Here is a 14991-nt window from a genome sequence, read left to right on the forward strand (position 1 = left end):
TTGAATTATGCTACTAGGTATCTTTCTCTCTTCAGGCTTTTATTGTCTTGACTTTTTTTACTGTGCTTGATTTTTGTCCAGTTAACTTTCTGCATATGCAGTAAATTGTATCTCATTTAGCCCAGTGCTCACATTTTGTTGACTGATTCCATAATGGGCTGCCCCTTAAGCTATCAAGAAAAACATTGTTCATGTCTGTGTGAAATATGGAAAAATGGATCTATGATATACTTGGTGATAATGCTATCAAGTTATCTTTAGTATATCATGAGCCCATGGTTTTCTCATGAATATATTTTACTATTTTAGGACAAGTGCCTGTGTTGTGCAATACTAAGCAACTTGCTGTGTAGAGCTATTAAAAATTCAGTTCATGATTTGCAGTAGTCATACTTAAATTTCTGGATAGCCACAATATTGGTATAGAATATTTTCATTATCACAGAGGATTCTCTTGGATAGTGCTGTTCTAGATTATTTAGTGAGCAATAAAAAAACCTCAACAAGTGTTTTTGTAAGTACTAATTTTATTAGCCTAGGAGTTGTTAGAATGCCATAAATAACATATGCCTATTGCCTTAGATATTAAACATGTGCCTTTTGCATCTGCCACGTGAAACTATTTTCAGATCCCTGATTACATAACGCTAGTATGTGCTATCACCTCTCCTTGTTACTTGTCCTTCAAAATTTAGATTTGTTGCCACCTTCAGAAAGCTTTTGCTTACCGTTCTCCTTAGCTAACTCGCCTATTTCCCCCACTAACAAATATTTGTTCGTACTGATTTGGATGTCCCTCTACAGTCCTTTTATGGAATGCCATACTTTATTGTATCAGCAAGGGAGGCAAATTGGTCACTAAGATAGGACTGACTGGAAATCATGTAAATTTAATTACCATGTTCAAGTGTGAGCCTACTCAAGGGTGTATTAACCAAACGTAAGAATATTAACCAAACTCATTAGAGAATGATTAAGAAGCAAAAATGTCAGTTTATGAATTTATAATGAGGATTATAACTTAGCTGTTGTACACATAAATACTTGCTGATTTAGCTGGAAAGCCAAACAAGAAGTTGTTTATTGGTAATGAATTGACAAGTGGCAGTCACTTGGTTGATTATAATGGTTAGTGTCATTGAGTTTTTCTGGCCTTTCCCATTCATCTCTTCATAAAGGGAGATACTTGTTAAGATAGAATATTGCGTGTAAGCTAAGCACATGTTTTCTGTCTGCTGTTCAGTATGCTTGTGTTCCATTATTCCTCTTTCCACTCCATTATTCTGTTACTCTTTTTTTAATCATTGATGAGCTACAGCTTTCTTTTATATTGAAGTTTGATTAGATTAGCAAATTCTACTCTTTTGTTTAACCTGAGAAATAAGCATCCTTGGAAAAAAATTTTTTATTTGAGTTTTAAAATTTTAACTGGAGTGACCGGTGTCCTCATTTCCAGTTGATATTGGGGCCACCTACCTAAAGCCTTTTAAGGGTTTATTTAGCATCACTGTTAATATGCAAACATATCCTAGTGAACCACTCTCTCTTTTCTTTCCCAACTTATTTACAGTTACTTCAAAAAATAATCTTTTGGTTCTCTTATTATTATAAAACAAAAGAAGCTCGCTGCCTGATGTGCTAGAAGCCAATATAATGAAACCGAATTTTTGAGAAAAGCAAAGCTGAATGTCGGCACCAACGGAGACACGAACTGAGCACAAATATGTCTCCCTGTGCTGTCTTTAAGGAAAGTAATTTTATTAGAAAAGCTTTAGAGAGTAGATACTGGGATTAGTAAGTCATTAGTAGAACGAAAGGGGAGATTTGGAAAGTCCATGGGCATGCACAGTTATTTCTTCATATTAATGCATACGTTGCACCTGCAAATTTAGATGGAGTTAGTACGATGAATGTGATGTCAGGGTCAGCGTCTCAGCAAGTTGTTTCTTTTCTTATCTGATATTCTGCAAACTCAAGAATTTTTGTTAGTTGCTGATGTCAACTTTTCAATAAGTTTTCTTATCTGCTATAATGTAAGCCCCAGAATTTAGACATTGTTAATTTTAATTCTTTGGGGTATGGTTTCATTATTAGCATTTTAAATCTTTTCATACCATTTATAACTCAAAACCTGGCTTGAGTTATAAGTCAGAATTTAGGCCTAAGGAAAATCTCTATAATAGCATGGGGGTAAGGAGAATAAATTGTACCACAAGTTTCAAAGTAATATTTTAAAAAATAGAAACAAATCTCTTAAATTGCATTTTTTAGAATTTGCTATCTGTTAACAATTGGATTTCTTTTCCCTCAGGTAGAATTCCTTGGCCAAATAAGCTGGGATAGACTATTAAAGATAGCTAGGATGATTTAATTAGTAAACAATTTCTTAAGAGTGTCCTTAAAAAAAAATTTCCTAAACATACAAGAGATGTAATTTTATTGTTAAGACTAGTATAGTATTCCAGTTGCTTTTCAGGGCTTCTAAAAATAATTCATTATGCCTAGTCATTTACCTTTAATAAAACTCTTTTCCTAGACCTTGTACATTGAAGATGCACATATTTTAAAAGGAGTATTTTTTGTTTTCTGTCATTGCTTCAGTTTTGTCATGTATTGTTGGTATTTCACTACAGATGATCCTTGATTTACAATGAGGTTACATCCAATAAACTCATCATAAGTTAAAAATGTTGTAAGAAAAAAATGTATTAAATAGCCTAATAGACACATTCTAAAGTCATAAAATTTTAAGTCAAACCATCATTAGTCAGGGACTATGTGTGTATACTGCTGGCTACTTTTTTATTGAAGAAATATAATGTTTTATTTAGATTATAGGTTAGTTATGCCTTTATGAGCAAGTGTGCAAATTGTACCTTTTATAAACAAAGTTCTAAGGAAAACTAGTTGGTTTATATAGTAACCTTTGTAAGCTGAGCTGTGTGCATTGCTTTTTTTCAGGTTACAGCTTCTTTTAGACACTTAAGAGGATAAAATACAGACATATGGATTTGCTACAAATATGACTATAACATGATCTACAATGTAAATACTTAATATAAATGTATTCACTGTCTTCTCTTTTTTTAGGTTCCAACAACAAATTATATATATACACCCCTGAATCAACTTAAGGGTGGTACAGTTGTCAATGTCTACGGTGTTGTGAAGTTCTTTAAGCCCCCATATCTAAGCAAAGGAACTGGTAGGTATTAAAACTGGTGGAGTTTTTATGGAGTAGAAATGAATTACTGATTTATGAACACAGTTCCTTCAGTACCCTAAGTCCTAGAATACAAGCTCAGTTCTCACCTGTAATCACCAAACAACGCTGATGCATATTCTTTGGCTAGTTTAATTTATAAAATAAATATGATCTTTAGATTCTAGAGTCTAGTTAAAAACAGTAAGGACAAAGAATGAAGCAAAGGATGTCAACCAACAACATGAAAGCATATGAAACTATAAAATTCACTGGTAAAAGTAAATATATAAACAAATGCAGAATACTGCAATTCTGTAACATTGATACATAAATCACTTTTAATTCTGGTATAGAAGTTGAAAGACAAATATATAAAAGGAGCTGTAACTACAGAAATGTGTTAATGGATATATACATACTATAAAAAATTGTAAATTATGGCAAGAATAGCATAAAGTGTGGTAGGGGTAGAAGTAAAAGTGCGGAGTTTTGGATGCAATTAAAGTTTTCAGGTTAAAATAGATTGCTATAAATTTAAGGTACTTTATGTCAACCTCATGGTAACCACAAAGAAAATACCTGTAAAAGATACACAAAAGAAAATGAGAAGGGAATCAAAGCATGTCATTACAAAAAAATCAAACACAAAGGAAGATAGCAAGAGAGGAAGATAGGGAATTAAGAGCCACAAGACAGACAGAAAACCATGAATTAAATGGCAATCGTAAGACCTTCCTAATCAATAATTATTATCATGATAAATGAATTAAATTCCCCAACGAAAAATCATAGAGTAAATGAGTGCATTAAAAAAACAAGATACAACTGTATGCTGTCTACAAAAATTCACTTTAGATTTAAGGACACACATAGGCTAAATGAAAATGGAAAATGGAATGGAAAAAAATATTTCTTGCAATGGTAACCAAAAGAGAAGGGGTAGCCATACTTATATGAAACAAAAGAGACTTTAAGTCAGAAACTGTAACAACAGGCCAGGCGCAGTGGCTCACGCCAGTAACCCCAGCACTTTGGAAGACCAAGGCGGGTGAATCACAAGATCTGGAGTTCGAGACCAGCCTGGCCAAAATAATGAAACACTGTCTCTACTAAATACAAAAAATTAGCTGGGCGTGGTGTCATATGCCTGTAATCGCAGCTACTTGGGAGGCCGAGGCAAGAAAATAACTTGAACCTGGGAGGTGGAGGTTGCAGTGAGCCGAGATTGGGCCATTGCACTCCACCAAGTTTCGGCTTGATCTCAGGAAAAAAAAAAAAAAAAACATGTCACAAGACACAGTTTTTGGGCATTATATAATGTTAACAGGGTTAATTTACCAAGAAAATATAAGAGTTACATATGCTGCTAACATCAAAGCACGTAATCCATGAAGCCAACATTTCAGAAATGAAGGGAGAAATAGCAACACAATTATAGTAGGAGGTTTCATTTCACCATTTTCGATAATGGGGAGAACATCCAGACAGAGATCAATAAGGAAACAGAAAATCTGAACAACACTATAGACCAAATGGACCTAATGGACACAAACAGAATATTCTACCCAGCTAGACCAGAGTATACATTTTTCTCGAGTGCACATAGAATGCTCTCCAGTGTAGGTAACTCATTAGGTTACAAAACAAGTCAGTAAGTTTCAGATTAAAATCATGGCAAGTATCTTTTCTGACTTCAGTAAAATGAAACTAGAAATCAATAGCAGGAGGAAAATTGTAAACTTTAGAATTGTGTGGATATTAAACAATACACTCTTGAATAATCAGTAAGTCAAAGAGGGGGTCAAAAAGCAAATTAGAAAATACCTTGAGATGAAGAGAAATCCAAGATGGCCAAATAGAAACAGTTCCAGAGTACAGTTCCCAGCAAGAACAATGCAGAGGGTGAGTGCCCACCACATTTCCAAACAAATTTTCACTGCCCACAGACCAGGAGATTCCTAGACCAAAAAGCACCATGAGTTTTAAGTACGGCAGTTTCAGCTAGTGCTGGGTTGGCACACAGAAACACAAATCTGGGCAGCCATTTCAACTGACCCCTGGGAGACAGAGCTGCCCATTCAACTGAAAGGGAGCAGGCAGAGACGGAGCCAGGTGATCTGGCTCACCGAGTACCACCCCCACAAAACAAGCAATCTGAAACACTCTGGATTGAGAGTTGTGCAGCTGGACCCAGGACGGTCCAGCTCAGTGGAGGGAAGGGCAGTCACCACTAATGAGACAGTCTGTCACTATCGAGGCAGTTCACACAGCAGCTGGGCAGAGCCTGCAGCAGCTGAGCAACGCCTCTACTGGCAGACTGTGACTAGACTACTCCCCGTGGGGCAGGGCATCTATGAAAAAAGGCAGCAGCATGCCAGGAACTTATAAATAAAGCTGACCTTCCTAGGACAGAGCATCTGGGAAAAGAGGCAGTTATGAGTGCAGCAGACTTAAAAGTAATTGCCCAGCAGCTCTGCATGCAACAACGGAGCTCCCAGCAAAGGTCTTGAGCTCCTATAAGGGACAGACTGTCTCCTCAAGCAGCTCCCCAATCCCTGTTTACCGAAAGAGACACCTCATAAAGAAGAGCTCAGGCCAACATCTGGCAGTCACCCTTCTGGGACGAAGACGAAAACAGCAGCAACCCTTACTGTTCTGCAGTCCCTGCAGGTGATCCCCAGGCAAGCAGGGTTGGGAGTGTACCTCCAGCAGTCCTGCAGCAGAGGGGCCTGACTGTTAGAAGAAATACTAAGAAACAGAAAGAGAGAACTTCATCGTCAACAAAAAGGACATCCACTTAGAGACCCCACTGAAAGTCACCAGCTACAAACACCACAGGTAGATAAAGCCACTAAGATGGGAAGAAACCAGTGCAAAAAGGATGAAAACACCAAAAACCAGAACACCTCTCCTCCTCCAAAGGATCACAACTCCTCATCAGCTAGGGATCAAAGATGGATAGAGAATGAATCTGATGAATTGACAGAAACAGGCTTCAGAAGGTGGGTAATAAGAAACTTCTCAGAGCTAAAAGAACCTGTTCTAACCCAAAGCAAAGAAACTAAGAACCTAGAAAAAATGTTAGATGAGGTGCTAACTAGAATAAACAGCTTAGAGAAGAATATAAACGACATGATGGAGCTGAAAAACACAGCATGAGAACTTTGCGAAGCATACATGAGTTTCAATAGCCAAATCCACCAAGCGGAAGAAAAGATATCAGAGATTGAAGATCAACTCAATGAAATAAAATGAGAAAGCAAGAATAGAGAAAAAAGACTAAAAAGAAATGAACAAAGCCTCCAAGAAATATGGGCTTATGTGAAAAGACCTAATCTACATTTAATAGGTGTACCTGAATGTGATGGAGAGAATGAATCCAAGCTGGAAAGTTCTCTTCTGGATAATTATCCAGGAGAACTTCCCCAACCTAGCAAGCCAGTCCACCATTCAAGTCCAGGAAATACAGAGAACACCACAAAGATATTCCTGAAGAAGAGCAACCCCAAGGCACATAATTGTCAGATTCAGGGTTGAAATGAAGTCAATGTTGTTAAAATACTGCCCAAAGCAATTTACAGATTGAACACTATTCCTATCAAACTACCAATATGATTCTTCACACAATTAGAAAAAAGAATTCTAAAATTCATATGGAATCAAAAAAGAGCCCAAATGACCAAAGCAATCTGAAGCAACAAGAACAAAGCTGGAGGCATCACATTAGCTGACTTCAAACTATACTGGAAAACTATAGCAACCAAAACAGCCTGGTATTAGTGATACAAAAACAGATACATAGAGAGATGGAACAGAATAGAAAACTCAGAAGGACAGCTATACACCTATAACTGATACAGTTTTGGTATTTGTCCCTGACCAAATCTCATGTTGAATTGTAATCCCCAATGCTGGAGATGGGGCATGGTGGGAGATGTTTGCGTCGTCTAATGCAACAACCATGAGATCTTCAATAAAGTTAACAAAAGCAGTGGGGAAAGGACTCTCTATTCAATAAAGTGTGCTGGGACAACTGACTAGCCATGTACAGAAGAATGAAACTGGAGCCTTACCTTTTATCATATACAAACATTAACTCAAAATGGATTAAGGATTTAAATATAAGACCTGAAACTGTAAAAATCCTTGAAGAAACACATAGGAAATACCCTTCTCAGCATTGGCCTTAGCAAATACTTTTTGGCTAAGTTCCCAAAAGGAATTGTAACAAAAATAAAAATTGACAAATGAGAACAAACTAAACTAATGAGCTGCCTGCAAAAGATACTATCAACAGAGTAACTGTACAGCCTACAGAAAACAAGAAAATATTTAGAAACTGAATCTGACAAACATCTATTATCCACAATCTATAAGGGAGTTAACAAGCAAACGCCAAATAACCCAATTAAAAAGTGGGCAAAAGACATGAACAGACACTTCTCAAAAGAAGACAAACATATGAAAAAATGTTTATCCTCACTAATCACCAAAGAAATTCAAATGAAAACCACAATGAGACACCGTCTCATACCAGTAAGAATGGATATAATTAAAAAGTCAAAAAATAACAGATGCTGGTAAGCTGTGGAGCAAGAGAAATCCTTGCATACACTGTTGGTGGAAATCTCAACTTAGAACAGCTACCATTCAACCCAGTAATCTCATTACTAGGTATATACTTAAAGGAAACTAAATTATTCTACCAAAAAGACACATTTATATTTCATCACAGCACTATTCACAGTAGCAAAGACATGGAATCAACCCAGGTGCCATCAATGGTGGGTTAAAGAATATGATATACATCTACGCCATTGAACACTATGCAGTCATAAAAAGTAACAAAATCATGTCCTTTGCAGCAGCAGGGGTGCATATGGAAGCCATTATCCTAGGTGAATTAACACAGAAACAGAAAACCAAATACCTCATGCTTTCACTTACAAGTAGGAGCTAAACATTGAGTACTTGTAGACATAAAGATGGAAATAATAGACATGGGACTATTAGAGCAGGCAGGAAGGGAAGTTGGTGGCATGTGCTAAAAACTGTCCGTTGCATACTATGTTCACTATATGGGCGATAGGATCATCTGTACCCCATACCTCAGGATCACACAGTATACTCATGTAACAAAACTGATCTATGTACTCCCTCAATGTAAAATAAAAGTTGAAATTATTTTTTTAAATGCTTGTAATGAGAAAAATCACAGATTATTTAAGTTGATCCATAAAAAGTACTTGGTAAAATTAAATACCCTTTTATGATTAAAAAAAGGCAACCTATAAAAAGAAGGAAATTATCTCAGCTTAATAATAGTCATATATGAAATGCTCACAGCTAAGAGTAGTCAGCAGTAGAAAGGTGAAAGCTTCCCTCTAACAACAGGAATAAGGCAAAGATGCCAAGTTTTGCCACTTCTATTCAATTTAGTATTGCAAGTCGTAGCAGAGCAGTTAAGCAAGAAAGAAAGATGGATGGATGGATGGATAGATAGACAGACAGACAGAGATTACATTAATCAGAAAGGAAGAACTAAGATTTTCTCTGAAGAGACATGTCCCTATAAAAAATGTAAATACTTAACAAAAAAAACTATTAGAACTAATAAATAAATTTAGTAAAGAAAATTAACATACACAAATGAGTTGCTTATCTGCACACTAACAGTGAACAGTTTGAAAATGATACGAAGAAATCCATCACATTTATAATAGCATCAAAAACTAGAAAATTCTTAGAAATGAACTTAACCAAGGAGGTGAAACACTTGTGCATTGAGAAATACAAAACATTGCTGAAAAAATTAAAAAGACAAATTAGATGGAGTGATATTCTGTGCTTATGGATTGGAAGACTTAAAACAGGCAAGCCTGGAGATATTGACTGGTTACAGATATTGATTATAGGTCACAAAGCGAGTACCACAATAAAAGTCACAAATATTTTTTGGTTTCCCAGTGCATTTAAAAGTAATGTTTAAAAGCTGTGTTTATTATAGACTATAAAGTGTGCTATTTATTATGTCTTTTTTATTTTACAAGTTTTTGTGGTACAGGTGGTTTTTTGGTTACATGGATAAGTTCCTTAGTGGTGATTTCAGAGATTTCAGTGTACCCATCAGCCAAGTAGTGTACGCCGTACCGAATATGTAGTCTTTTATCCCACACCCCCTTCCCAACCTTCCTTCCTGTTGAGTCCCCAGCTGGTGGACATGATTGATTGGTCAAGGTGGTGTTTTCTGAAGACTGGTGTAGCTGTGACAGTTTATTAAAATAAGAGGGTACTGAAGTGTGCCATATCACTTGACTCGTCCTTTTACAAAAGATTTCTTTGTAACATGAGATGCTGTTTGATAGCATTTTATTCATAGTAGAACTTCTTTCAAAATTTCAGTCAGTCTTCTTCAACCCTCCTGCTGCTGTATCAACTAAGTTTATGGAATATTCTAAATCCTTTGTTGTCATTTCAAAAATATTCGTAACATCTTTACCAAGAGTAGATTCCTTCTTAAGAAACTATGCAGACTACTAAAATTTTATCTGTATCAGCCATAAGGCTCTTTGACTTTCTTCTCATTCCTGTGTTCACTAAAGTAGCACATTTAATTTCCTTCAGGAACTTTTTCTTTGTATTCACAACTTGGCTGTTTGGGCACAAGAGTCCTAGCTTTCAGTGTAGCTTAGCTTTTGATGTGCCTAGTTTACTAAGTAGTTTTTGACTACAAATAATGTGACTGTCACTTGAAAACTTACAGGCCATTATAGGGTTATCAAGTCATCTAATTTCAGTATTTTTGTGTCTCAAAATAAAGAGGCCTCAGGAGAGGGAGAGAAGGGAATGACTGGTTGATGGGGCAGTTAGAATACACATTTTTATTGGTTAATTACACCGTCTTATAGGGGTGTGATTTGTGGTGCCCCACAGCAATTACAATAGTAATGCCAAAGATCAGTGATCACAGACCCCCATATTGGATACAATGAAAATGGAAAAGTTTGAAGTACTGTGAGTGTTACCAAAATGTAACACAGACGCACATACTGTTGCAAAAATGGTGACAATAGACTTGCTCAGTGCAGAATTGTCACAAACCTTTATTTTGTAAAATTGCAGCATCTACAAAGTATAATTAAGTGAAGTACAGTTACAGGAGTTATGCCTTTTTTGTTAAAATGGCCATGTTACTCAGAGTCATCTGAGATTGAATGTATTCCCTATCAAAATCCAAGTAGGATTTTTTATAGAAAAAGAAAAATCAATCTTAAAATTCATATAGAAGTATACAGAACTCTGAATAGCCAGAAGAATCCTGAGAAAGATGAAACCTAGAGGCCTCTCTGTTTCTGATTTCAAAATATGTTTAAAAGTAACAATATTAAGACAGTTTCAAAGCCAGACACACTGATTAATGGAATTTGAATAGAGAGCCTAGAAATAAGCCCACACATTTATTATGGTCAACTGATTTTTGACAAGCGTACAAGAGTATATTATGGGGAAAGCATAGTCTCTTCAACAAATGGAGTTGGGAAAAACTATATCCACATGCAAAAAATGAAATTGGATCCTTATCTTAGATCATACACAAAAAATCAACTCAACATGGATTAAAAACTTGAGTATGACCTGAAACTGAATGTTCTAGAATAAAACATAGGCAAAAAGTTTCCTGGCATTGGCCCTGGCCATGATTTTATATAAATATATACATATATATGCAGTGATACAGAGATGTATATATATTTGGGTAGTTTTAAAAGTAAAGTAAAAATGTATAACCTATTGCTATATGATAATGTAAGGTTTTAACAAACATGTAAACAGACATGAATTTCAGTTTATTGTGAGATAATAAAGTGAACAGAAACACATGACCTGTGTTTAATTTAGCTCTACTAAATTTAACATTAATTATTGTATTTTCATCTATTCTAAAACACCATTATTTGTAAAAGCCTTTATCATTTTGTATATCATAAAGAAGGGAAAAATGCTGCTAAATTTGCTTAATTATCAATTTTAAGATATAGCCCTATTTCAGAGATGTTCAAAATGTGAAACATGGATATTGTTGTTGAAATGTAGACTTTATCTGCTGCATGCCAGGAGTTGTGATCGTGTTGCAAACACAACAATATTCTCATTGAATTCATATTACAAAACTATTTTTTTTTATAAAGATAACATATATACAAATTTTACTGTTGAGGAATGAACTAGGAATCTATTGTTTGGTCAGGCGGATGGGGGAAAATCTTTTTCTTGTGGTCAGCATATTTTATTAATGTATAACATTAAAAAATTAGTCTATTTGTATATAAAAATTGTGAAGATTATTAAATACAAGATAAGTTTTAAATAGACCTCATATTAAGCCAGAAGACTGCAAAAGAATGTTTTGTGGAAAATTTGTTTTTCTTTAATATCTATTGTTTTAGAGGTGTTAAAGTGAAGTAGAGAAATTTTTGTTTAAACACGTATTTCTCAAATATTTTCATATCAGCTTATTCCCAAAGTCTTCATTTCCCTACCCCCATCATACTGTTCAGCATATACTCACATAGTTTTCCCTTAGTAGTTTCCTCTCCCCATAAGTTTTCCTCAAAATCTTATATGTGCTGCCTCTTCTGAGAATTAGTCGTAAAGATGTGATCACGTTGACCCTCTTCCAGTTTGAAGTTTTACCTGGTTGAATTAAATTGGCCTCCCAAACTTAGGAATAAGCTGCATTGTTGCTATATGTCTGTCTAACTTGATGGAAGATATAATTTAAAAAGTTTTTTAACAAATTGATCAGCAAATACATTATTTTTGAAAACATCTTAAAATATAATAATATAGGCTAAAATGATAGCTCTTTTGAAACGACAACATTATCAGTAGACAGAAAAACCATATTTTCTCATGATAATGTTATTAAATATTGCATATAAAATGAAAGCCATGGGGAACAAGAATATGTATTATATTTGCATATGTGTCTTATATCTCTATCAGATATGTTTACTTCAATCACTGCAATCCCTTAGTGAAAAATTCATGGCTAGTAACAAGCCATCTGTTATTACAGAGATAATATGTTTGTTTCTTCTGAGTTACTAAATTAAAATGAATGTCGATTTTTTCTGAACCTAGTCATTGAAGCTTTTAAATAAACCTTAAGACATAGCAAGGTATCTTGACTACTAGCCAGACAATAAAGTTTTAAAACTATCTCTCTGATAACTTTAGTTACAGTTATATTAGACAAATAGCACTGATATTTGTGTTCAAGAAAGGATCACCTTCATTAGTATTACCACAGAGAAGTACAAGAATAGATGTACAGGAACGGTCCACAGCTGTGCTTTTTAAAATATTACCTAAAGCAATATGATTTCACAAATACAGAGCCACAATCTAAATAACATCCAGATGTACATAACTAGTTATGTGGTGGAAAATTACCTTTATGCAATTCAAATTTAGGTAGATGGAAACATTTATTCTGTTGTATTTCATTAGCTAGAATTTTTCATTAAAATTCATCTTATAAATGTTAAATTCAGTGTGATAGAAGCAAATAGTAGCAATTTGGCATCTTTACTCCTTTATAAAGAATTTTTCTTGAAAACGTTCCTCTTATCTTTAACAATAAAGATTACATATGACCTGTAGCATGTTATCTTATTTCTGGTAGCAATCGTATTCTGGTGGAAATGCTACTATTCCCAAGCTTTATATTCACTCTTGGAGTAAAGTTTTTATTCTTACATAGAGTCTATCAGTCCTGTTGTTAAAAGAACATATAATGCTATAGATACTAACATTCCTATTCAATTTTGATAAGGTTAATGAGAAAACTGAGAAAGAATCCCTCAAGTATTACAGAATCAACATATATTGAAATGTCCTTTTATCATCAAAATTTATTTTATTTTATTTTTAGGAGAGACAGGGTCTTGCTCTGTTAGCTAGGCTGGAGTGTACTGGCGAGATCATAGTTCACCTCAGCCTCGACTCTTGGGCTCAAGCAATCCTCCTACATGAGCCTCCCTAGTAGCTGGAAATACCAGCAGGTGCCACTGTACCCAACTAATTAAAATATTTTTTTTTTTAGAGGTGGAGGTCTTGCATTGTTGTTCAGGCTGACCTCAAATTCCTGGCCTCAAGAAATCCTTCCTCAGCCTCCCAAAGTGCTGGGATTAGAGGTGTGAGCCACCACATCCAGCCCAAAATTTATTTTTAATTATTTCATATATTTTTTATTTTTTTAAATTGAAAATGCACATTTGGCATTTTAAAACAAAAAAGCCTTTTGCAATCATACACATGTGATAACAGTTATAGAACCTATCCTAGAAAAATACACAACATACATGTATACAGACTTATGCATGTATCTATGGTTCATGCTTCCCCCACTTTGAACTCCATGTTGTGAACTCATGACCTGTGATATGTTCATATTCACTTACTTGAATATTTAAATAATATTAAAACCATAAGGATGTCCTCTTCATTTAATGTATAGAACATAATACATAGTTTTGTTTTTTTTGGTTCACTCATTTGTTTGTTTATTCAGCAAACCATTTATTTTCTATATGCCAGATAATATGACATGGGAAATTCAAAGGTATATATGTCATTGTTTCTGACAAAGGATTAAATTTTGTGAAGACAGATAAATTAATGAATAATAATTACAATACAATTATAATTATTATATAAACTTTTTTAATCTTTCTCCAATTTATAAAACTACTTTTCCATCTTTTGGCTATGTAAGATAGAATCTTCATTTGTGAAGGATACCATGCTTTTTGAATGTATTTCAAATTGAATGATGACTTATATCTATTATGATGTATGGAGTTGGTGGATCAGACAGACACTGAGTTTTCCTTATCTCGGGAGCCAAAAAAAAAAAATATTATGATATGCCTAGGTAAGTGAGGGGAGACTCTTCCCAGGTACTTGACTGCCTTTCAGAAATGGAACTCATACAGGTCATGGCTGGTCATTACTTATCTCTTTAATGATTTGGGTAGTTGAAACAAGCCTCCCTACTTCAGCTTACTCATACTATTTTCCAACTTCTATCCATTTTCATCTAGAGAATGGAGGTGGAGAAAAGACACTTTTCCCCCATCACTGCACTTTTATATTTATTTTTTGCTCTTTCTCATTTGCAGGAATGACATTTTATGAAGCTTGAGACTAGCACTAGCTTTTCATCTTTCATGACTTTTTCCTCAAGCAAATTATTAGCATACGAATTTAGAGAAATATCTCTGTCTCCATTAGTTTACAATTTGAATTGTTTTAATGAATCATAAAATTTAGTGCGGTTTTTTCATTCTTAAAACTTGTGATATGGTCTTTTATTCATTCAGTTAAAAGACTTTGTCTCTAGTCTTAGGTATAGTGTAAAACATAGAAGTAAAGCTCCACCAGAATAACGTTTATGAATGCATGCAGTGTGTACCATCTGTCTAATCTGTGTTATTGTATATATCATAATTTTGTTATATCATGACATGTATGCTTTCATCTTTCATTTCCCGTGCTCTCATGCTCTTACAATAGAATAAAAGGCCAAGGGGAAATTATGTAAGCTCATACCAGAAAAATAAAGAGAGTGCTCTTATTTTCGTATTGTACAGTAAGTTTCCTTGTAAAAGAAGTAAGATGACAGCACATAATGTAGCTTGATTCAGTGATTTGCTTTCATAGGTATTACTTGAATGTAAATGATTCACTTTAATACCAATGGCACGGTGTTGCTCAAATAC

The 14991-nt window shown here is 34.6% G+C and overlaps 1 protein-coding gene across 6 annotated transcripts in view; it reads left to right on the forward strand.

The window, feature by feature from the left end:
• POT1 (protection of telomeres 1) overlaps positions 1 to 14991 on the forward strand; it is a 108826-nt gene that overhangs the window by 35165 nt on the left and 58670 nt on the right. For all 6 annotated transcript variants that reach the window (XM_017517550.2, XM_037734576.1, XM_037734577.1 and 3 more), the window contains one exon: positions 3091 to 3205. In XM_017517550.2, coding sequence (XP_017373039.1) covers positions 3091 to 3205 — 115 coding nt within the window. The remainder of the gene's footprint in view (positions 1 to 3090; positions 3206 to 14991) is intronic.

This window comes from Cebus imitator, unplaced genomic scaffold, assembly GCF_001604975.1.
Source record: "Cebus imitator isolate Cc_AM_T3 unplaced genomic scaffold, Cebus_imitator-1.0 Scaffold636, whole genome shotgun sequence".
NCBI lineage: Eukaryota > Metazoa > Chordata > Mammalia > Primates > Cebidae > Cebus > Cebus imitator.